This window comes from Ranitomeya variabilis, chromosome 3 (genome assembly GCF_051348905.1).
Source record: "Ranitomeya variabilis isolate aRanVar5 chromosome 3, aRanVar5.hap1, whole genome shotgun sequence".
Lineage (NCBI taxonomy): Eukaryota > Metazoa > Chordata > Amphibia > Anura > Dendrobatidae > Ranitomeya > Ranitomeya variabilis.
This window is the reverse complement of record NC_135234.1, coordinates 29,587,484-29,612,008: the sequence shown is the minus strand read 5'-3', so window position 1 is coordinate 29,612,008 and position 24,525 is coordinate 29,587,484. Positions and strand designations below refer to the sequence as shown.

Below are 24,525 nucleotides of genomic sequence, written 5' to 3'. Positions count from 1 at the left end.
TCCTCTCAGGAGAGAGGAGGACAGCGTCCACCAGGTTAGGGACTGACGGACCTGGAGAGGAAGGTGGACGAGACGGTCCAGGGAGTCAAAGGACCTGTTCCAGGTGGATAGGAGGAATAGTTGGAGGGGGCGGGTGTGGAACTGGGCGAAAGGAACAGCCTCCATGGAGGCCACCATCTTTCCCAGGACTCCCATGCAGAAACGAAGTGACTGAGGGGCTGGGCGTTTGAGGAGGACTGCCTTGAGGAGTACTGAGAACTTGTCCTCTGGGAGGAAGACCCGAGCTAAGTTCGTGTTGAACACCATGCCCAGGAAGGACAGTCGTTGGGCTGGAATCAGAGAGGACTTGGTCCGGTTGATAATCCAGCCGAGACGGGCCAGGGTGTCCAGGGAGACCTGGAGACTGTGGGCACAGTCTAGACGAGAGGACAACCTTGATCAACAGATCGTCCAGGTAGGGGATAACGAGGATCCCCCTGGAACGAAGGAGGGCCATGACCGCCGCCATGATTTTGGTGAAGACCCTGGGGGCAGACGCTAAACCAAAGGGGAGAGCCGTGAACTGGTAGTGATTGTCCCCGACAGCAAACCGAAGGTATCTCTGATGCCGTACGCAGATGGGGACATGAAGGTACGCATCTTGTATGTCGACCGAGCAGAGGAACTCCCCGGGTTCCATGGCGGCGATCACAGACCGCAGGGATTCCATTCTGAAGTGGCAAGGTCGGACGTGGCGGTTCAGAAGCTTCAAATCCAGGATAGGGCGAAGAGACCCGTCCTTCTTTGGGACTACAAAAAGATTCGAGTAGAACCCGCAAAAACGGTCTTCGGAAGGAACGGGAATTACGACTCTGGCGGCGACCAGACGTTACGGCTTGAAGCAAGCCGGGTAAATGGGACGGTTGCTTTGGGGGGCGAGAGAGAAAAGTGATTTTCCGGGAGGGTAGAAAATTCGATCTTGTACCCGGAGGTGATAATCTCTCTGACCCAGGCGTCGCTGATCATTGACAGCCAGGTGTCTTTGAAGAGAAGCCTGCCTCCCACCCTGGAAAGACTCCCAGGTGGGGGCGACCCGTCACTTGGAACGGTATCTGTTGGAACGAGGTCCGGAAGACCTGGGAGGTGGAGCCCTGGATCTCCACATGGGAGCTGGCTTGTAAAAGGGTTTTCTACGTTCACCCATGGTAGCGGGTCGCTCTTGTTGCGAAGAGGAATCTGAGGCTGCAAATGGACGAAAGGGGCGAAATGTTCGAGGAGCCTTTGGGTTAAAGAAGCGTTTTGGCTTGGACTGGGGGAGAGAGGTACTCTTGCTCCCAGTCGCGTCTGAGATAATTTGATCCAGACGAGCGCCAAAAAGCCTGGAACCTTGAAACACCAAGTTGGTGAGAGACTTTTTGGAAGTAGCATCTGCATTCCACGCTTTGAGCCAAAGAATGCGGCGCATAGCGACAATGTTGCTGCTTGCCCTGGCTGAACAGGCTGCTGCATCTAAGGAGGCAGTGAGAAGGTATTTCCCTGCGTAGTTAATCTGGTCGGCGAGGTCAGCCAGCTCGGTAGGGGAGGCCGAAGCCAAAATGCCTCGGCGGAGAATCTTGGCCCAGGCAGATATGGCCTTAGCCACCCATGTGGAAGCAAAGCTGGGGCAGAGGGAAGCACCCGTTGCCTCAAAAGCCGATTTGGCCAGCGCCTCAATTTGTCTGTCCGATGCGTCCTTAAGCAACGCGCCATCCGGTAAGGAGAGAACCGTCTTTGAGGAAAGACGGGAGATCGGTGGATCGACCTTGGGAGATTCAGCCCACTTGGAGAGAAGGTCGGCGCTAAAGGGATAGAGCACGTCCAGATGTTTTCTACCTGAAAAACGTTTTTCAGGATGTTTCCAGTGTTTAGACAGGGTAGACTCAAACTCCTCATGGGTAGGAAAAGAGCGAGAGGGACGCTTCACCCGCTTAAAGGAGACAGAGGAATCCTGGGGGGAAACCTCATCTTGTTTTAGTTTGAGGGTTAGCGATATAGCCGAAATAAGACTATCTACGACAGCCTGCATGCTAGAAGCCTGGTCTGAATCGGAGTCAGAACCGGACTGGGAATGCGCATCAGACCCAATGTCCTCCGAAGAGGGGAATTGGGAGGAGGAGAGCAGCTTGAGCGCTGCAGAGGGACCTGTAGAACCAGATGAAGAGCCAGAGTCCTCTTTCTAGAGCGGCTGGCTGATTTGTCTCCCTGTGGTTCAGGGTCAGGTGCCGCCGACTCGCCATTGAAGACGGTCTGAGCGCTGGTGGCTGAAAGAGGCTGTGGAAGACGTTCAAGCGCCTGGACCAGGGACTGAGATACCTTAGTCAAATCAGAGACCGACTGCGAGATAGCAACAGCCCACTCAGGGGGAGCGCCCCCATCCCGAGAGTCAGAAGCTTCCTGCGGGGCAGACATGGCAGGAGGACTGCAGGACTGGCAGAGAGGCGACGATTGGCCTACAGACCACTTTATCTTACGAGCACAGACGTAGTGAGTTATGGTAGGTTTGGTAAGGAAGGCTCCAGAAGAGTTGGACATAAGGATATTCTGCAGCACTATACTACAGAAAAGACTAAAGGGCCTACAGTGGTATGGATAATACCAGGGAGGGGCCAATATAGCGTCGCAATCCTACTGCACCGCAGAGTTGTCCGTGTCCCCCAACACACGATGTCTCCTGTGCACGGAGCTGCTGAAGCAGGAAGTGCCAGCAGGGAAGAAAGGGCGGTGCTGTACTGAGAGGAATAAGCCAAGGCTCCTGATAGGGCCGCACTGAAAGGGAAGGGTGTGCCCGGGATGTAAAAACCCCTCTGAGTGGAGGAAAAGAGCGCCGAAAATCGTAGTTACTTACCGATAACGGTATTTCTCTGATCCCATGATGGCACCACGGAGAGAGGGGTCCGCCCCCAGGGACAGGAAACCTACAGGTGAAAAAGGGCATACCTCTCTCCCACATCAGTTGGATTACAGAGCCTTATACAGAACTTCAGCTGCAACTCAATATTTGTACAAATTAACTTAACCAATTTAACTTAACAGAGGCACCGTGACTAAAGCTAATCATTAATATATTATAATGTGCACACCTGTGTGTGAAAAGGGAGGGAATATACGGGTGCCATCATGGGATCAGAGAAATACCGTTATCGGTAAGTAACTATGATTTTCTCTATCCCCATGATGGCACCACGGAGAGATTTGCATAGATAGTAATTCTTAGGGAGGGACCACTGCCTCTAGAACCCTTCGCCCAAAGGTAGGATCAGAGGAGGTCAAGTCTAGACGGTAATGTTTGAAAAATGTAGACTGGGAAGACCAAGTCGCCGCTCTACATATCTGTTGTATCGAAGCGCCAGCTCTCTCTGCCCAAGATGATGCCACTGCTCTGGTCGAATGAGCCCTTATATTCTCCGGGATGGCTGTCCCGCAGGATGAGTAGGATAGGGCGATGGCGTCTCTTATCCATCTCGCTAGCGTAGCTTTCGATGCTTTCGGTCCCTTCCGTGGACCCTGGAAGCAGACAAACAGAGCCCTATCCTTTCTGCACTCCCTAGTGGCTGATAGATATTGGACCAGACATCTTTTACGTCTAGGGTGTGTAGTGTTTTTTCCCCCTCATTTTTAGGGCTGGGACAAAAGGAGGGCAAAGATATCTCTTGCGTTCTATGAAATTGTGACGCTATTTTAGGGAGGTAAGCCGGGTCAGTTTTAAGAATGACTTTGTCCTCGAGTATTTGAGTTAAGGGTGGGCATGCAGATAACGCTTGTATATCGCTGACACGACGAGCCGAGGTTAGGGCCACTAGGAGTGTGGTTTTTAGAGATAAGATCTTTAACGGTACCTCTGCCAGGGGCTCAAAGGGAGGTTTGGTTAGGGCATTTAAAACAAGGTTTAGATCCCAAGGAGGAGAATTGTGGAGGGGAATAGGTCTGGACCTACTTGAGGCTTTAATAAATCTCATGACCCAGCGATCTCCGGCCAAATCATAATTATACAAAGCTCCCAAGGCTGCTACCTGAACCTTTAGAGTGCTTGTAGCTAGACCTTTTTCCAATCCCTTCTGTAGGAACTCAAGAATTTTCCCTATTGGGATTTCCCCGGATGGGTCTGCGCCAGATACTGACATGAATTTTTTCCACACTTTCCCATATATTTTGGTGGTTACGAGTTTCCTACTCTGTAATAGGGTGGACACTAGATTGGGTGAAAATCCTTTATCACTTAGAAGCTTCCTCTCAAAAGCCAGGCTGTCATGTGTAGATTCTTTACATTGGGGTGAAATACCGGACCCTGAGATAAAAGTTTCGGAGTGTCTGGTAGAACCCAAGGGCTTGATATGGACATTTTTCTTAGCCAAGAAAACCATATTCTGCGGGGCCAGAATGGAGCTATTACTATCACTGTTGCTCCCTCCTCCCGAATTTTCCTCAGCACTAAGGGGATAAGAGATATCGGAGGGAACACGTAGGCAAGGCGATAGTTCCAGGGAATTGTTAGGGCGTCTAGAGCTACTGGGCCCCCCGGGGATCGATTGAGCAGAATGTTTTCACTTTGTGGTTTTGACTGTTCGCGAAAAGGTCTATTTCTGGCAGTCCCCAGAGTTTTACAATTTGACTGAATATCGACTGATTTAGCTCCCACTCCCCCTGTTTTAAGCATGTCCTGCTCAAGAAGTCTGCAGTTTGATTCTCTGAGCCTTTTAAGTGGAGAGCTGTCAAGGACTTTAGACTGTGTTCTGCTATGTGGAAGATGGATTGGGTTACCTCCATCAATGCTCGACACCTGGTGCCCCCTTGGTGGTTTAGATATGCAACCACTACCTGGTTGTCCGAAAAGACTTTTACGTGATGGGAGTGAAGGAGATTTAGAAAGTGCGTTAGAGCTAATTTCACCGCCAACAGTTCTTTCATGTTTGAAGAAGCTAGCTCTTGACTTTTGCTCCAATTCCCCTGTGCCACTTGATCGTCTATATGTGCTCCCCACCCCCAGGGGCTTGCATCCGTCGTTAGGATTTTTTCCGTCGGAAGTGCCCAAGGAACCCCCTTGGTTAAATTCACTGGGTCTGCCCACCAAACTAGGGAGTGTATCGTGCTCTGTGAGATACTTAATTGCCCGTCTAAATTTCCGTGCAGAGATATGCTTGAATCTAAAGTCTCCCATTGTAGGTCCCGGGAATGACATTGTGCCCACTGCACAGCCGGGATACAGGCAGTCATAGAGCCCAGCAGGGACATAGCTTTTCTCAGGGTAGTGACTGGGGATACCGTCAACTGTAACACTGCCTGTGTCATTTTTTGAATCTTTCCCTGAGGAAGATAACACTTCTGAGTGATCGAGTCTAGGACTATCCCCAAGTACTCCTATACTTGGGACGGCACTATTTTGGATTTGGGTATGTTCAGCAGCCAACCTAGACTCGACAGTAAAGCCATGACCAAATCCAACTGTTGTTTGCACTGTTGGAATGAGGTCCCTACCACAAGTAGGTCGTCCAGATAGGGAACTATTAGGACATTCTGTTCCCGTATGTGGGCCATCACTTCTGACATTATTTTCGTGAATACCCGAGGTGCGATGGCTATCCCGAAAGGGAGAGCCCGGAATTGGTAGTGTTTTACTTCCCCCTGGATATTCACTGCCAGTCTGAGATATTTTTGATGATCTTTGTGGATGGGCACATGGTAATATGCGTCTCGTAAGTCTAGAACCGTCATGAAACACGAGGGAAAGAGTATTTTCACGCAAGATTTTATTGTCTCCATTTTGAAATGTTGAATCTCTAGGAAACTGTTTAATCTTTTGAGATTTATGATCGCTCTGTACGATCCGTCCGGTTTCCTGCGGAGGTAGAGGGGAGAGTAGAAGCCCGTGCCTCTTTCCTGGTATGGGACTTCTTGCAACACTCCCTTCTGGATTAAGTTCAGAATTTCCTCCTGGAGAGCTGACTGTTCGTGACTGTTTCTGAGGTGTTACCATGAAGGAATTGCCGGGAGGAATACGGAATTTGAGTCTGAGACCTTCTCGAATTATACCTAAAATCCAGGTACTGTTTGAAATTTTTTCCCAGGCTGGAAGAAACTCTGCTAGTCTCCCTCCGACCCGGGGAGTACCTTCATTGTGATTTTTTACTATCCGGAGGGGGGGGGGGGGGGGGGGTTGTTCAACAGGAAGCCTCTGTTCTTATTCCTTCTGTCTTCCCATCCATCTTTGTTTCCTTTTGGGGGTCTTCTCCACATGAATTTTTTGTTCCGAAAGGAACGCCTATAAGACTGGTTGGGGAACCCGGGAAAGGATTTGTTCTTATCTCCCGCTTTTTCGAGGATGTCGTCCAATGTTGACCCAAACAGGAATTCACCTTCGCAAGGTATTGAGCAAAGTTTGGTCTTCGTTTGAAAGTCCCCCGGCCAGCACTTTAGCCACAGGGCACGTCTCGCGGCGTTTGAGAAGGACGCGGACCTGGCTGCTAATCTAGCCGAATCTACCGATGCGTCGGCCAAGAAGGCTGCCGCACCTTTCATCACAGACACTGAGTTTTGTATTGTCTCTCTTGAGACTTTTTCTTTTAATTGGGAATCCAAGTGCTCGAGCCATACCATTAGGGCACGGGCCGTACAAGTGGCCACGATGGCTGGTTTTAGACCGCCTCCTGCTGCTTCCCAGGAATTTTTTAAGAAAGCGTCAGCTTTTTTGTCCATCGGGTCCTTTAGGGTACCCATGTCCTCGAAAGGCAGGGCGAATTTTTTTAGAGGCCTTTGCTATGGCCACATCCAATTTTGGTGCCTTGCTCCAGGATGAGCAGGCTGGGTCGTCAAGAGAACTTTTTTGTCTGGTTTTTTCCATTCTTTTTTTGATCAAAGTGAGAATTTGTTCGTTTATCGGGAATACTCTTCTTTTCTTTTGTTCCAATCCACTGAACATTATATCTTGTGCCGTTCTTTTAGGGCGTTCATCCACCAGACCCATGGTTGATCTGACGGCTTTTACCAGCGCGTCTGTCTCTTCGATAGGGAAGCAACTGCGTCCCCCTTCTGAGGATAGCGAAGAGGTCTCGGATGTTGAAGAATTGCTAGAATCAGATGTTTCACTTTCTGACTCGTCTACACTAGATTCAGGAGATTTGTGACTTTGTTTTTTCTTTGAAGTTTTAATGCCTTTGAGGGCACTCTCCACCTGACTTTTTATTAGCAATTTTAGGTCCGAGGCAAACGCCGGGGATTCCTCCTGAATTGTTTTCTCTATGCAAGAGCCGCATAACTTTTTCTCCCAGGAGGAAGGTAGCTCTTCTGAACATATAGCACACACTTTGTGCTTCGATTTGCTTGTACATTTTCTTCCCTAGGAGAAAGAGTAACCCGGTATTACATCAGTACTTTCACGTAGATCACTCACCCGCTGTGAATAAGAGATACCGTCTCTGGCCTGGGGACTATATCCACTGGATTCGTCACCGGTCGTGTAGTTTTCCCAGAGACCCAGCTGCGTTGTGACCCTGAGCATCCACTGCTGCTACGCTGCTGAGGGGAAGTATTTCCCTTGCGCTGTTGCTGTGAGCGCTGGTGCTGCTGTACCTGCACTTGCTGAGGAGACAATTGTGCACTCTCCTGTGCTTCTTGCTGCTCCTTGTCACTCATAGTGGCCTCCACACTGCGCTTAGTGAAGAGGTTTAATCCACACATTCCCTCTGGAAGTGCTCCTTTTTAAAATTCCCGCCGTCGGAAGTGGCGATCTGCGCATGCACTACTTCCGGTCCCGACCACGGGCGCCCTATAGGGAAGATATAATCCGGGACGCCCACGCGCTCTAACGTTCCGCCTGCTGTCTCTGCCCGCACTGTGCTTCCAGTTAGGCGGCCAGCGTTACAGCGGTCCCATGTGCCGGCTTCTGCGCCTGGGACTTTATGGTAGCCTAGCCGCCGCTACCTCCATGTACCGTCAGCGGTACGGAGGCTGTATCGGTAACCGCCGGCACCTGCCTCCTTCCTCCCTTTTTTTTTTTTTTTTATTGTGGGGAAGGCAGGCTTGATCCTCCTTCACTGCCTCCCCCCCACCACACTCCCCCATAGGGCACGCCGACCCCAGCGGTGGTGCTTCGGGGCCGGAAAAAAAGGTGGGGGGGGGGGGGGGGGAGAAAAAAAAAACCTGCTAGACCCAGCCATAACAGGGTGCCCCCTTTCAGGAACCGACCGGACCAGCCCCCTGGAATCCCACGAAGAATCCTTCAGGTACGTGCTGTAGGTTCCCCGTCAGGGACAGGAAACCAATTGATGTGGGAGAGAGGTACGCCCTTTTTCACCTGTAGGTTTCCTGTCCCTGGGGGCGGACCCCTCTCTCCGTGGTGCCATCATGGGGATAGAGAAAAAGGAGGAGGCATGGCCTATTGGAGGGGGCGTGGCCGGCTGCAGCAGTGAAAGTAAAAAACGGCCGTGACTGTGTGAAAGCACTGTACATTTAGACAGGGAAATACTGCTGCGGGGGAGCGGCTGCTGAAGCGCTGGTACCTGCATGTTCCAGTTCCACAGGTAGAGGGAGAGAGGATCGACCAGGGGCCCGATGAGAGAGGGGTCGTTGGAAACAGAATCCTTCGTCCAGAAGACCCCAAAACAAGGGGGAGGGTCACCGCTGGTGACCACTGTCTTCCTCTCAGCCCTCTCCGAGGATAGGGGTGAGGGGGACTGTTTGGCAAGGACCGCCACCATAAAGACCCTGGAGCACCTGGGAGGGTGACAGGGTAATGTCCTGCCGGCGGTCTGAGAGCTGCGATGCGGATGACACCACACTGCTCGCTCAGCTGCCCTCCTGGGGAGGCAGGGTGAAAGATTGCACCCTGAATGCTGTATCTGAAAAAGAAAAGCCAAAATGTTAATAAAAACAACAAAACCTGTAAAGGAATCCTACAGACACTAAGCACAAACTGAGGTGCTTGGTGCCTGTCGGTGGGTGCATACTGCCGGGGAGGAGCTATGCCTTTTTCCTTTTTTGCATAGTGTCAGCCTCCTAGCAGCATGCACCCATGGTTGTCCTGTGTCCCCCAATGAAGCGATAAAGAAGAGGAATTTTATTCCTCCAAAAGGAGGCACCAGCTTTGTCATACCGGTGTAGCTTGTCAGTGCAGATATGGCTGCCAGACAGGCTCTTGGGCCACAGAGGTGCCATTGTCGCTACTGTGTCCCAAGATCCTGCAGCTCTCAGGAACAATGTTCCATTTTCTCGTTTGCGCTTTCAATAAAGAGGCTATAGGACCCGGTCCCATTGTCCGGTCAATATTCTGACACCATGAGTCCTCAGAGCCCTGCACCTGTGACTTGATGGCCGGCTATGCACGAAGAAAAAAAAAAAAAAAAAAAACCACCTCTAAAACCACTTTACTCTGCCTCCTTGGGTCCAGCGCAGAGTCCCCACGACTACCTGTGTGTTGTCTCCAGTGATGACTTCGTTGAGGTCACTGGTTATGTCAAAGTTTACAACATGAGCCGCTGCGTTCAGATTGTCTGCAGCTCTGTTGACAAATGCAGCAAACCGAGTCAAACTTTGCACTTGACCCAAGATGGTGAGGGGGAAAAAAAACAAAAAAAAAACTGCAGCCATAGGACAGGGATTTTCCAAAACCAGAGAACCCATTTATCCCCTCCAACATCAAGTGTTTGTGTATGCAATGGGTTCAGGGGCTTTGCACGCCTCAGTCATGGTGGATGGCAGCTGTGTTACACAGCTGCCATCTGCCTGAAACCGCAGCAACTGGAGCCAGCTCCAATCGCTGTCTTTAAAAGCCTTTGACATAATTGAAATGTGCAAAAGATAGTCGCTATCCGCCAGTTTGGGCTAACAAGTTTCATGTATATGGCTACCTTAATGTGTAGAAGTTTAGAATAAAGGTTAAAAGTTCCCATCAGATTAGATCCCAACCCTCCAGGACAATTTGTCATCCCTTATGAACTAAACTTCACCAAGTCATAATTCACAATCCAACAAGTAGCTATACATTTTTTAAACCAGGTTTTATTGGTTTGGTGATCAGTACACAGACACTATGAACAATCTGTACATTTTTTTTAACCTTTAAACTCTAGTAGAATGGAAATCTAGGAATAAAAACATGAATGAAAGTGAGAAAAATCAGAATCCATAAAAACTAGCGGCTTTTACAACTTTAAATCTCAAAATACAAGTTGTTCTTGTAAAAACAAACAGAGCACCCCCCTCGTACCAGTATCTTCAACTCGTTAGCTTAAACACCCCCCCAAATTCTCTGAGAAAGGGGGAGAAAATGGTAGAGAAAGTTCTTAAGAAATGAAAAAAACAAAGATAATGCTGCTGCCCTGGGGAGTGAAGTGGTTGACAAATTTTACCGCTTTTTTTTTTAAACTTTAAGTTCTTTTTTTCGTAACTTCCCAGTACTTCACATCACGCTCACTACACACTCGAAGGTTTTCAAAAAGATTCACAGCACTTTTACATAGTTACTGAAAATAAAATACCACTACCCAAAAAAAAAAATAATATATATATATAGGAAAAATATGGTAACATCACAGATAAGTACACAATTTTTTTTAGAGGGAAATCCAACACCAGGGGATTTTTTTTTTTTATTAGATTGTAAAAGTTGTACGCAAGACAATATGGGTACAGAGAACAGGTAAAATGTTATTAAAGACAAATTTAAAAAAAACAAAAACATCCCTATCAGCCAGTATGAGAACACTGGGCATTGCCATCCCCACGCCATGTCAGGGAATCCACTAAGAAAAGTAGCAGAAGGCATTAGATTACAAAATAAGGGAAAAAAAAAATTAAAAAGTTTTGTTGTTCACGCATTTAACTGTCTAGACGGAACTGAAGCTCCGCTCCTTCCTAGCGCTCCGTTACAATTTGCAGGACCGATCACAATATAGAATGGGCAGAACGTGTCAAATACTTAAAGACAGACACAACTCAAGAAACGAAAGACATGGTGGGATTCCCTCCTATTTTAAAAGTGTGTTTTCTAGAATTAAACTACTAAAAAACTTGCATTTACAAAATAGCTGATAAAAATATTCCTCTGAATTGTACAAGGGAGGTACAGGAACCACTGATAAAAGACTTAGAACAGATGTAGGTTATTCAGATTTGGAATCCTTTTCTCCATCAGATGCTGGGGCCTGGAGAATAAGAAGAGTAGAAGAGTTAGAATACAATAAGAAAAAAAAAAAATAAAAAAAAGTTAAAATTACTCACAAAAAGCTTTTGTTGTAAAAGGGACTGTCACAGAATGAGTGTACAGGTGCTCAGTGCACCCTTGGTGTGGTCAAATATTTGGCAAGTTTCACTTAATCTTTTAGCCACACGAAACAAACGATATAGATATTACAAAATGTCAAGGGAACACCAAGATACTCCTAGATATCACTGAACTAAATATTCCAGTTGTAAATCTAATGCATTGACAATAACAAAACAAAAATGATCAATGTGAATAGAAAAAAAAAAATTAGTATCCTACGGAGGTCTGGAGTTGTAATGATGCTCAAAATCAAAGTGGAAAATCAGATTACAGGCTGATCCAACTTCAGTGGAAATGCCTCAAGACAGGGAAGTGATGCTCAGTAGTGTGTGTGTGGCCTCCACGTGCCTGTATGATGTCCCTACAACACCTGGGCATGCTCCAGATTTGAGGCAATGGATGTTCTCCTCCCAGATCTGGACTAAAGCATCAGTCAACTCCTAGACAGTCTCTGTTGCAATGCGATATTGGCCCTCACGTCAGAGTCTGTTTCTGAAAGTTTGAGCAGACTCCTGGATGTTAGTGGCCTGCTGGAGGTTATTTTTGCAGGGCTCTGGTATTGCCCAAATGAGGTAGTGGTCCTGCTGCTGGGTTGTTGCTCTTACAGCTCCCTCCATGTCTCCTTGTAGCTGCTCTGGACACTGCCAACAGACAACTGGCATTGATGTGCCATCCTGGATAAGCTGCCCTACCTGAGCAACTTCTGTGGGTTGTAGATACCAACTTAGGCTACTGTACTTCTGCTCAAAAAGAGATGATGAACACACTGGTGATATCCAGAGGGAAACACTTGGCTGGACTTGGATAGATCCAGTCGGACTGCCAGCAACCAGACGGTTATCCTATTGTGAATAGCTTTAGTTCACCACTTTAGGGCTTATGGTGGATCCAAAAATGTAAAGCCCCTTTGGCTCTTTGGATGCTTTTGGTCTTGCAGTTCAGTCCCATTGAAGTGACTGGAACCGAGCAGCAACTTCATTACACGTTTACAATTAGTTATACTTGCAGAACTGATTATAGATCTCCAGTCACAGCAAGACATGCAGTGGTGCAACTGGAAACTTGTACGCCCCAACAAAAGATATAAAGTCACAGGGGGACTCAGGTGCCCAGAGGCTGCTGGGACCAGAGTATATGTGCAAGTACCAAGCAGTAAACAGATGCTCTTTTTTGCACTGTACACCATGTGTGTACTTGTTAGCTGCAATACTAAATCTCCCTACATAGTTACCACGGGCCCAGACACCATTTATTTGTGTAGTCACGGTGTGATGCTGCACAGGCAGAGCATTACCCACCTCGTCGCTTTTTGTCTCTCCATTTTCGGATGGCAGGTCCTCCTTAGCGTCTTCTTTGTTAGCTTCATCAGTCTGTTTGCCTTTAGCTCCCTTCTTTCCCTTTGCTGGAACCTTTTTGTCCTCCTTCTCCTAAAAGTATACAGGAAAGAAATTATGGGATCTCTGTAGGAAGCCAACACGTGTATTATGATCAAAGATGTGGTTTTCATGTCCCCTCTATGGAATAGCATTTAAATGGGTTGTCTGCTACTTGGTGAAACCCTTATTAAATAAGGTCCCCCATACTAAACCTCCTGGACCAGCAACATGTAGTCTGCTGGCACATGCCTGGTACAGTCCCTTAACATGACCACTGCAGCCACTCAGGAGAATGTGACACCAATGGTTGAAGACCAGGACGACAGGTAAAAATGATGTAATAAGGGGTTATCCAAGTAGAAGATGGCTCCTAAATCCACCTCGTCTGACCAGAAGTTCTGCTATAGCACAGACTGAAAAGAAACTTCTATAGAATAAAGGGATTGCCCCTTATAAGTATTTAAAAAGTTATGCCCACAGGCTCCTATTGCACCCGAGCCTCATTCACATCAATGAGTCACAGTTGCAATACCCCACAACCTGTGGACAGAAGTGGCGCCGTTTTAAAACTTTGTCAACTCCTAAAAGTACAGAGATGCAGTAATGGGCCAAGTGAGAAGATAAATGGCACCTGCCCATCACTTCATCTGTCTACAGCTTCCATTAGTGTGACCGGGTCACGACCGCCCGCTGGACATGAACTCACCTTTACTGCAGCCTTTTCCTTTTTTGGCTTTGGTTCGGCTTTTGGTGGAGCAGGTTTCTATTAAAAATAACAAAAGGCACAAAGTTATATAGAATCCAGTGAGCAGATAAGACCCTGCTCTAGTGTAACCCCCCCCCCCATGTCAGTACCAGAGACCCCTCACTTCACTCATTATCCAGTGATTGATTATTCCCATAGTCCTAGTTATAAAGGCCAAGGACACCTCAATATACTGAAGCACCATGATCTATCATGGTAAGGTGCTGAAGAGTGACGAGTGATTTGGATAAAAAGATATTTGTTAAACAATTTAAAAAACAAAAACAAAAACAGGGCTAAAGTCTGAAAGTGGCGTGGAAGGCAGAAAACAAGATACATCACCAGTATGTGGCACTCTCTTCTCTGCCCCCCCACTTGCTGATAGTTATCTTTTTTTGCTAGCAGTTTGCTTCCTTCCACAACCCTTTGACGCTTGTCGCCATCTTTAATTTTTTTTGTTATTTACTAACGATATTTCTTATCCTAATCATTCTTCACCAACTTCTTATCTGTATGGCACCTTACCATAACAGATCATGTTGATTCCAGTGATTGCTTAGTTGATTAACAGCCATTTCGTTTAGTAGGTGGCTCGGGTCTCATTTACAACCTTGGGGGGGGGGCACTTTTCACATTTATTGAAAATGACCAAGCTACATTTAAAATTTAACTAGCTGGAAAAAAAAAACGCTGTAAAAAATGCTGAATACTCACAGCCGACAACCGTGCCGACCTCCTCTTGGGCTCATCCTTGGCATCTCCAGCATCAGCGGCATTAACCTGAAAGATAAGAGGTTTACAAGAAGTCATTACTTGCATCAATCAGCAGTTGCTCAGTGCAACGTTAAAGCAGTCACCCATCTTTCCCAGGCTCCTGAATGTTAAATCAGTAATGCGTGGGAATTGCAAAACAAGTCAAAAATACAGACAAAAAAAAAAATGTTTTTTTTTTTGCTTCGAGGTGCAAATGTAGCAGATCTGAACCAAAAGTATCAGATTGACTGAATATTGCAGTGTGAACAGCAGTGCAGCTTCAGCCCATGGCAGAAGGCACTAGGACCATGCGCTGCAGCAGCCCCAGCTCAGGAGCAGCCGCCACTGACTTGCAGGCCTGACTTCCACTGTTCTAAGCCTGCAGCATGTTCAGTCCTCCCAACACTCCTCCGCCAGCAGAGGGCGCTGAGCAGATAAGACCACAGGACGTGAAACCCATAGTAAAGAATAAATGGGAGGAGGAGGGAGGGGGGTGTGCGCGGGGAAGAATGTAAGCTGCCTTATAAACAAACAAGAGCCAAAGCCATGGCGCTGGCCGCCCTCCCCCCACCTGGTGCGCCTGAGTGGAACATGCCTCATCTATGGAGACAGTAGCTTCCCCCCCTCCTCAGGGTCATCAGCGACATACACCACACCCCCCACCTGGTGCGCCTGAGTGGAACATGCCTCATCTATGGAGACAGTAGCTTCCCCCCCTCCTCAGGGTCATCAGCGACATACACCACACAGGGGAACTTGATGGGCTGTGACGTCACCGATTTAGCGCTTTCCTATTGGTTAAAAGATCATCGCCCGGAGCTCTCCGATTGGCTAAAGCGCGTCGTGAACGTTCTAGAACGTGTCCGGACCTCCCCGCTTACTGGGACTGACCAGTCGGCTGAGGAGAGCGCTGAGGAGAACCCGCCACCGAGGGCTGCGGGGCGGGCGGGAAGACGAGAAAAAAAAAACCCCACACACGACAGAAGCTGAGCCTCGTCTTCTACCGCGCGCCATTACCCCCTCCCCCCACCGTCGCCGCCATTACACAAAAACCGCCAACACCGAATGTGACAAAAAATAATTATGACGAAAAAAAATAAAGTAAAAAAAATAAAATAATAAAACTGAAAAGAGGCGCCAAATAAAAGGCGCAACAATGGCGCCACTTTTTTTGGCGGTAAAACAGGCGCCCCCGAGCTGAGGGAAGCCGCCGAGGTCCAGCGCCTTCGTCCTTGAGGAGGAGGAGGAGGATGCCGCCGCCGGCAGCTGCAGCGCGGAGGAGCCGCTTACCTTTCTCTTGGGCATGGCGATCGCTTTGTGCTATTAGAACGCGGCTAAAAAAAAAATAATCCCTCCAAGTACGAAGCGTCCAGCAGCAGTAATGGCCGAGGCAGCAGTAATGGCCGAGGCAGCAGTAATGGCCGAGGCAGCAGTAATGGCCGAGGCAGCAGTAATGGCCGAGGCGGGAGTCCGCGATGCTGAAGTCCCCGCTCTCCTCCTGCAGATGGAGTCCTCACAAAGAACTAGCTGGATGCACAGCGCTCGCCAGCGGTTAATATGCCACCGCCAGGAGAACTAGTTCAAACCGGATAGGATCCCTCCGCCTCTTTTATCTATTCAACCTGCTGAGGGGGGGGGGCGGGGGTAGGTGGGAGGGGCTCCGCCGCAGTCCCCGCCCCTTTACCCCCCACCGATTGGCGGAGGCCGCCTAACGAGCGCCTTTTAAACCATAACACGGGCACCTGTCTGGGTAGGTGCAGCTGTCAGTCATCCGCTAATTGCCCCCTCCCCCATCTCAGGGGGTGGGGTCAGACGAAAGCGGCTTTAGTGGGGGGGGGGGTTATTATATATTTTTTCCCTCCATTGTTTTTTTTATTGTTATTTTTTCTTCTCTCCAGGTTTATTTGAATCACTGGTGGTAAATAGAAGGGCGGGCGCTGATTGGTCAGAGCGCGCAGCGGATGGAGCGTCACCGCCGGCCCCGACGTGCTGCTCAGGCGTCTTCTCCCGGCGCTCCGGGCCGCCATTCCCGCCATTGTGCCTCCTCTGCCCCGCGTGTCTGCGGCGGCCGCCGGCCATCTCCGCTCCTTCCTCCTCCTCACTGGCGGCGGATAAGGGGGCGGGGCCTGGGATCATCGCTATTGTGTGATCCCGGGAAACATGGCGGACAGCGGTGCCTGGCTCTTAGTGCTGAGCACCGTGTTTCTGTGCAATCTCTTTAAAATCCAGCTTCCTTCCTTATCCTCAATAGTAAGTAAGCAAGCAGAGGTTTTAAAGAGGGCGAGCGGGTGTGGAGGGGCCGCGGATACAGACGGCTGGCGGAGGAGGAGGAGGAGTGCGCGCGGTATTCAGACCCCCCCTACACAGACACTGTCACCCCCCATGTGCAGCAGCCATGGGAATGTGTGCAAGGGCTGCCGTGTGCTGCCTCCTCACCTGACATAACCTCTGTGGTCTGCAGCAGTGCCCAGCTTACACCCCCAGGTCCTGGCCTGCTGCAAACCAATATGGAGGGTCCCCCCCTGCAAACAAATATGGAGGGTCCCCCCCCTGTAAACCAATATGGAGGGTCCCCCCCTGCAAACCAATATGGAGGGTCCCCCCCTGCAAACCAATATGGAGGGTCCCCCCCTGCAAACCAATATGGAGGGTCCCCCCCTGCAAACAGATATGGAGGGTCCCCCCCTGTAAACCAATATGGAGGGTCCCCCCCTGCAAACCAATATGGAGGGTCCCCCCCTGCAAACAGATATGGAGGGTCCCCCCCTGCAAACCAATATGGAGGGTCCCCCTCTGCAAACAAATATGGAGGGTCTCCCCTACAAACAAATATGGAGGGTCCCCCCCTGTAAACCAATGTGGAGGGTTCTCCCCCTGTAAACCAATATGGAGGGTTCTCCCCCTGTAAACCAATATGGAGGGTCCCCCCTGCGAACAAATATGGAGGGTCTCCCCCTGCAAACAAATATGGAGGGTCCCCCTGCAAACAAATATGGAGGGTCCCCCCCTGTAAACCAATATGGAGGGTTCCCCCTGCAAACAAATATGGAGGGTCTCCCCTACAAACAAATATGGAGGGTCCCCCTGCAAACAAATATGGAGGGTCCCCCCCTGTAAACCAATATGGAGGGTTCCCCCTGCAAACAAATATGGAGGGTCTCCCCCTGCAAACAAATATGGAGGGTCCCCCTGCAAACAAATATGGAGGGTCCCCCCCTGTAAACCAATATGGAGGGTTCCCCCTGCAAACAAATATGGAGGGTCTCCCCTACAAACAAATATGGAGGGTCCCCCTGCAAACAAATATGGAGGGTCCCCCCCTGTAAACCAATATGGAGGGTTCCCCCTGCGAACAAATATGGAGGGTCTCCCCCTGCAAACAAATATGGAGGGTCCCCCTGCAAACAAATATGGAGGGTCCCCCCCTGTAAACCAATATGGGGGGTTCCCCCTGCAAACAAATATGGAGGGTTCTCCCCCTACAAACAAATATGGAGGGTCCCCCTGCAAACAAATATGGAGGGTCCCCCCCTGTAAACCAATATGGAGGGTCCCCCCCTGCAAACAAATATGGAGGGTCCCCCCTGCAAACAAATATGGAGGGTCCCCCCCTGTAAACCAATATGGAGGGTCCCCCCCTGCAAACAAATATGGAGGGTCCCCCCTGTAAACCAATATGGAGGGTCCCCCCCTACAAACAAATATGGAGGGTCCCCCCTGCAAACAAATATGGAGGGTCCCCCCCTGTAAACCAATATGGAGGGTCCCCCCCTGCAAACAAATATGGATGTTCCCCACCCTGCAAACAAATATGGAGGGTCCCCCCTGCAAACAAATATGGAGGGTCCCCCCCTGTAAACCAATATGGAGGGTCCCCCCCTGCAAACAAATATGGATGTTCCCCACCCTGCAAACAAATATGGAGGGTCCCCCCTACAAACAAATATGGAGTGTCCCCCCTGCAGACAAATATGGAGGGTCCCCCCCTCCAGTGGATTCCCTCAGTGCCACCATTGTGCCGGCCATATCCTCGCACTGTGCCGGCCGTGTGTATGTGCATAGCCTGTGGCTGGGATGTGTGCAGTGACCTGGGGCAGCCGTATACTGGCCCCCTCAGTGTATACACCATGGAGGACGTTGCTTGTGTGACACTGTGACCTTCAGGGAATGTTCGGTGTCGTATTTGTGGCTCCTGTAGATGCAGCAGAGAGTGCAGCCAATCAGTGAGTCCGATTTCCACCGACCAACAGAATGGAGTAGATAGAGACATTTCTCCTCATCCGTCAGAATCTGATCAGATTGTGCTGATTGTGGTTCTGTCGCCCGAGCATAAAGGGTTAATCCACATAGTGTGTCGCCTATTCATGAGATAGGTGATTAATGTCTGGTCACTGAAGCCCCACTAATGATCAGAATGGGGTCCTAATCTGCAGAAGTTTCAGTGAGGTGTCAGCGGTGCTCACAGTGTTTGGGACTGGCGGAGGCAGACGAGCACAGTGCTCCGCTATCTGCATCAGTCCCATAGACCCTGAGTGGGGCAGCGGCACTCATGCATGACCACTATTCTAACGCCTCCAAAATGGGTCCAGGGGGCTCTTATTCTGTGTATAGGGGACGTGTTTTATCATTGACCGTAAGGATTCATATGACCTTGGTCTAGTGGCCACAGCGGTAGTCCATTGCCACTGGACCAGAGTCCTGCGAGTCGCCGGGATCCCTGGTTCTTCTGATTAGCAGGCCCTGTGGGACTTCATCATTACGGCATGTCGTTGTGCCAGGCCTGCTAATCAGAAGAGACGCTGTCAATTAGGGAGTGGCTCACAGGGCTGTGGTCCGGAGGCTGCTGGGCCCCTGTTCTGGGAATCCCTATAAATCTTATCTGTTGAACCCCCTGCTGCTCCAGCGCCCCATCCTCAATGCTCTCTAAAATACTCGGGTCACAGGGATGTAGTAGTGACGTCCCATCCAGAAAGCGTAACCAAGGATTGGCTGCAGTGGTCACATGTTGTAGGCATCATGTCGCTGATACAGCAGTGTCTATGGAGATCGACACTGGAGCTGCGGGACATAAGTAATGCTTCGTGTTATTGCATTTCTACCATTGTCCCATTTAAAAAAAACTAGACGTCTCGTTTAATGTGTCACCAGGTTTTGCCACCTAATCTGAAAGCAGCATAAAGTAGGGACACAGATCCTGATCCCAGTGATGTGTCACTTACTGAGCTGCTTGCTATGGTTTTGATAAAATCACTGTTGTATCAGGAGATTAACACTAGAAGACTAGTAAACCTGCTGCCTGTTGTCCTCCATATTCATGAGCTTTATATAACCCTTCTCCCCACCACTAAGTGTCAGCTTTCTGCCTATGCACAGTGTACACTGAAAGCTGCCATTCAGAGAACTGGTAGATCTGCAGCAGATAAAACTGATTTTATCAAAACTGCAGCAAGCAGCCCAGTAAGTGGCACATCACTGGAATCAGTGTTTCCGTCACTAGATCATGCTGGTAACAATAATGATGGTTTACACTAGGACATTGCACAATCGGTCTGGGTCTGATATTTGGAACCTCCATAGCCGGTAGGGTCACCAGAATATAACGCAAACTGTAAAACCCCTATATGATAACGCGCTCCATTTATCTGCTGTCCTGTGAAAAGCCCCATTGCGTTGTGTCATCGGATAACCCGGCTCTGCTACATCTGCTTTGTCCGGTGTAGGTGTCCCGCTTGCTGCAGAAGGATGCGGACCAGGAGCAGCAGATGAGGTCCGATATTCAGGGCATGAGACAGGAGCTCTCCAGTATCAGCATGATGGATGAGTTCGCCCGGTACGCCAGACTGGAGCGCAAAATCAACAAGATGACGGACAAGCTGAAGACGCACGGTAATACTGCGAGGCGCGTGCACCAACACCTCACTATAAAGCTGCCAAATCATGGATTGCGGTCAAAGATTCCACTAGGGAAAAATTAGATTCATAATAATAATAATAATCTTTATTTATATAGCACCAACATATTCCGCAGCGCTTTACAGTCATCTACTGGACATTTTTTTTTTTCCTTAACTCGTGATTGCAATTTTGACAGTATCACTTGTAATTGTCCGACGTGTGGGGCACAATATCTGCAGCATCATGGAAACCTGGCTCCTGTAACCTGTGAGGCAAGTCTGAGGGCGGCTGTACATCAGGCCCTTGTGGCACATGGTGGTACCCTGTTACACAGGGTCTTATATTATTTTTTTGCTCCTAAAGATAGGTTGGGGCTTATTTTCAGGGGATGCCTTAATTTTTCTTCTATGAACAACAATCCAAATTTATTCAAATATAATCATATCATCACACACACACTACACACATATATATATATATATATATATATATATATATATATATATATATATATATATATATATATATATATATATATATATATATACATACAGTGGGTACGGAAAGTATTCAGACCCCTTTACATTTTTCACACTTTGTTTCATTGCAGCCATTTGGTAAATGCAAAAAAGTTCGTGTTTTTTTCTCATTAATGTACACTCTGCACCCCATCTTTACTAACAAAACAGAAATGTAGACATTTTTGCAAATTTATTAAAAAGGAAAAACTGAAATATCTCATGGTCATAAGTCTTCAGACCCTTTGCTCAGTATTGAGTAGAAGCACCTAGTACAGCCATGAGTCTTCTTGGGAATGATGCCACAAGTTTTTCACCCCTGGATCCTCAGCTATTCTTCCTTGCAGATCCTCTCCAGTTCCGTCAGGTTGGATGGTGAACGTTGGTGGACGCCATTTTCAGATCTCTCCAGAGATGCTCAGTTGGGTTTAGGTCAGGGCTCTGGCTGGGCCGGTCAAGAATGGTCACAGAGTTGTTCTGAAGCCACTCCTTTATTATTTTAGCTGTGTGCTTAGGGTCATTGTCTTGTTGGAAGGTGAACCTCGGCCAAGTCTGAGGTCCAGAGCACTCTGGAAGAGGTTTTCATCCAGGATATCTCTTTACTTGGCCGCATCCATGTATGTTTCCTTCAATGGCAACCAGTCGTCCTGACCCTGCAGCTGAAAAACACCCCCATAGCATGATGCTGCCACCACCATGTTTCACTGTTGGGATTGTATTGGGCAGGTGATGAGCAGTGCCTGGTTTTCTCCACACATCCCGCTTAGAATTATCACCAAAAAGGTCTATCTTCGTCTCATCAGACCAGAGAATCTTATTTCTCATAGTCTGGGAGGCCGCATTCATGTTTCCTTCAATGACAACCAGTCGTTACATGACCAGTATGTCACCAAAGGTCCTTAAGCAGTCTTAACCTCGGGATAGAAACACTGGACCCCCCTAAGAGAGTAGGGACCCTGTGCAATTTCCCAGTAATTACACCCATCCCCCTAACTCCGGCCCTGGCTGTAATTAGGGCTTATTTTTGGTATAGGGCTTATATTTTGAGCATACTTAGAAAATCCTGTAAAACGATGCCAGGTCTCACTTTCAGGGTAGGTCGTATTGTCAGGGAAACATGTTTATTTTACGTTCCTCCTATATAAACCTGTATTGCAAAATCACAGTCGTTCCCACTACAAATCTGGTCTAAACATATGGTGGGTTTCTGGTGGCAGCAGGCACAGATCACAGGAAGCCACATGTACAAGGACCTGCCATGCCTATATGTCCTGTAGGCATTTATGGAGAGAGCCACCTCTAGATTTGCATTTCACTACAGGGGGATGGGGTACTCTGGAGTAGGAGAGCCCCCTTTATGTTTCTACTAACTTTCTTACTGCATATCATTACGGCTGCTGGATTAGGCTCTGGTCACTCAAGGATGCCCAACTGTGTACCATTGTGTGGAATGGCTCCTCACCATACAGGATGCCTGCATTATAATATGGAGGTATAGAGATGCACAGTCGGTCAGCCCTTGTCACATTACTGCACAATTATAGCACCATCACACCTCCCAGGAAGCGGGGGTCCAGGTGTCACTGCAGGGTCTCCACTCAATGCAGTGCAAATTGCGCTGATTTTTTGCAATGATCCGATATGTTTTCCAATATAAATGTAGTTTGCAGCATAAGATGAGCAAAAGGCAAGAGACCTCAGCTGCTGCAGAACCACTTTCTAAAAGAACAGCAAGTAGGAGCCTTAGTTTAAGAAATATTCACAGGGCCATGGGGAAAAGTCCGAGCATGGGACGTCACTGCCACCAATACATATGTGATTGTCCGCAGCCATTTATTAATCAATGTTTCAGCGGTGAGAAAGAAGGAGATTCTTGATGAATTCACATCTGTGGACGTCTGGTAAATAACAGGGGTCCTGAGTAGCGGACCACCGTCTATTACACCTAAGGATCCTAGTAGGGCATATGGTCAGTAGTTATTCAGCACAGACAACCCCTTTAAGTGAGGGCTGGACTGTGGGAAATGGCCGTTACTTGTCATCTTATCAGGGGACTTTCTAATTAGTGATAATTAAAGTGCCATTAACCCAATAACTGATCTTCCACGAATGTCAACTCTGAGCAAATGTTCCTGTGATTACTTCTGGCACCGACCTTCTGATAATAAACCATTATTTATGTAACCTAGTGGGAAAAGCCACATCATAGTGCCGCGTGTGCCGACATAAATCCTTTCACTCGGCACCGTGAAGAAGACAGACGTAAGGTGCCGTACACATAATAATAATAATCTTTATTTTTATGAGATTGTCGTTGAACAAACCTGTACTCGTAGAACCCTACGACCATCTATTGTGTCTTCATTTTGTCTTAGTGGCAAATATTGGGGAAAAGAAGAATCAGGCTGTTTGATTTCAACTGTCCGAACCTTTTCTTCTTAAAGGGGCTGTCTCATCCCTTTAAATTGGTTCAATTGCAAAGTGCTTATAAATACTTTGCAATTTACGTCTCCTTGATTATCCCCTCCGTTCTGAAGAATTGAAGGATTTTTTGAGTTTTACCAGCCTCCTCCGTGGTTAATCAGAGGTGGACAGTCTCCTAGGCGACGAGTGAGCGCTTACAATCTCTTTGCTTTAGAGCTTGCAAGGGCTTCTCTGAAGTTGAGCAGATGGCTGATTTAGCCAACTTTCGATTCCTGGCAGCATGAGGGAGCCACAGTTCAGCCATCGGTGCAACCATGCCGCTGGTCCAAACTGTCAATCTTCATGAGTGTTCTGTCCCCCGACAAGTAGGATGGCAGGGGAGCAGTGCGCTCCAGAAGATTGGATGTGAGCCAAGTCGGTGGGATATGTGTGGGGGGCCCCCGACTCTCCCCCAACAGATCATGGACAGGTTGGATTTCTAGTGCCTGATGCTTTTGTTGACCAGGAGAAGAGCCGCCGGAGGAGTTTGCAGCTCTGAACTGTGTCCTGTGTATGGGGAGACGGATGGTTCAGCCATAACCTATCTTTTATATATGGCGGCCCTTGGATGGGACAATCTTGAAAAGCGCCAGATTTATTTATTTGCCTGTTTGATAAATTTGGCGATATTTAGACCGTCTTTAAGTGTACACCGCTTATTACTTGGCTTATTTTGTGCCAAAAATTTGCTCCAAAATTTGCTGCGTATGTTAGATCCTTTGTGCCAAGCCATGTCCCTTTTCCATCCAAACCGTGCCCCTACTCAGACAAGGCACAGAAGGCATCTTAAAAGACATTTCTTTGCACAATTATTCCGGTGCATTTGGCTTCGGTTATTTTATATTTATGTGGGATTTATTTGTTTTATTTTTACGATAAAAATGTCACATTCAGAAGTGAAACTTAGAAATGTGCAAAAAGGAAATTAATGGCCGGAGTCGATGGATATTCGAGGACGGCTGACACCATCTCAGGCCACCTACAGAAAACCTTTGTATTCTACATAAACCATAACCTTTGATCCGGCATTTGCAGGATGTCAAATGATAGATATTCTGGATTAAAGGCTGAGGGCGTCAAGAAGGGCGGCCCGGAATAAAATGCAGATACAAAATGTGCATGGACCTTATTCTTCGCTGCCATGTTCTTTTCCATGTGAATGGCCGGAGCCGCTCCAGACCTGTTTTTTTTAATCTCGGGGGTCTTTAAATCATAAAGGGTCTTTGTCATGCAGGGTTCTCTCATCCTCAAATCTGAATGCCCTATAAATAAATGTGATTGTCTGAGATGTCCTAGTAAGCAGGGCTTGTGCCCGGCAGTCTGGAGAAGGTGCGAGGTATCAGCAGGGATCATCATGTGAGCCTTGTAGTACCCGCCCCAGGCCAAACCATGAGAGCAAACAATGGAGGCCTGCCCTAACCATCAACCTAACCACACAAGGGCTTGTTTTTGCACAACAAGGTTTTGTTTTGAAACACCGTTTCATTTTACCATATAATG

General features: G+C 48.3%; 2 protein-coding genes across 4 annotated transcripts in view; one reads left to right on the top strand and one right to left on the bottom strand.

The window, feature by feature from the left end:
- Positions 1 to 9,988: 9,988 nt before the first annotated feature.
- On the bottom strand, positions 9,989 to 15,840 carry HMGN1 (high mobility group nucleosome binding domain 1). 2 transcript variants are annotated; one of them, XM_077293873.1, is made up of 5 exons: positions 15,440 to 15,840; positions 14,111 to 14,176; positions 13,358 to 13,414; positions 12,574 to 12,702; positions 9,989 to 11,153 (listed from the first exon to the last, which is right to left on the bottom strand). In XM_077293873.1, exons 1-5 carry the CDS (start codon positions 15,452 to 15,454, stop codon positions 11,112 to 11,114), a joined length of 309 nt encoding a protein of 102 aa, XP_077149988.1. In that variant the 5' UTR covers positions 15,455 to 15,840; the 3' UTR covers positions 9,989 to 11,111. The 2 variants fall into 2 exon arrangements, with proteins under 2 accessions (XP_077149988.1, XP_077149987.1); XM_077293872.1 differs by lacking the exon at positions 15,440 to 15,840 and adding an exon at positions 14,813 to 15,428 and having other exon boundaries at positions 14,111 to 14,720.
- A 208-nt stretch (positions 15,841 to 16,048) lies between these two features.
- Positions 16,049 to 24,525, top strand: part of GET1 (guided entry of tail-anchored proteins factor 1) — a 47,394-nt gene continuing 38,917 nt past the window's right edge. The window contains exons 1-2 of one of the 2 annotated variants that reach the window (XM_077293869.1): positions 16,049 to 16,067; positions 19,870 to 20,035. In XM_077293869.1, the coding sequence (XP_077149984.1) occupies positions 19,912 to 20,035 (124 nt within the window). In that variant the 5' untranslated portion in view covers positions 16,049 to 16,067; positions 19,870 to 19,911. Of the gene's footprint in view, positions 16,068 to 16,125; positions 16,400 to 19,869; positions 20,036 to 24,525 lie in introns of those variants that run through there. The other variant, XM_077293868.1, reaches the window with a different exon arrangement.

Excerpts from the sequence above, each read along its gene's own strand:
- HMGN1 (XM_077293872.1), bottom strand. The coding sequence starts at position 14,215 with ATGCAAGTAATGACTTCTTGTAAACCTCTTATCTTTCAGGTTAATGCC. Across the intron at positions 13,415-14,110 it reads GGTCGGCACGGTTGTCGGCT|AAACCTGCTCCACCAAAAGC; the intron begins GTGAGTATTCAG and ends TATTTTTAATAG. Across the intron at positions 12,703-13,357 it reads AGGAAAAGGCTGCAGTAAAG|GAGAAGGAGGACAAAAAGGT; the intron begins GTGAGTTCATGT and ends GTATACTTTTAG.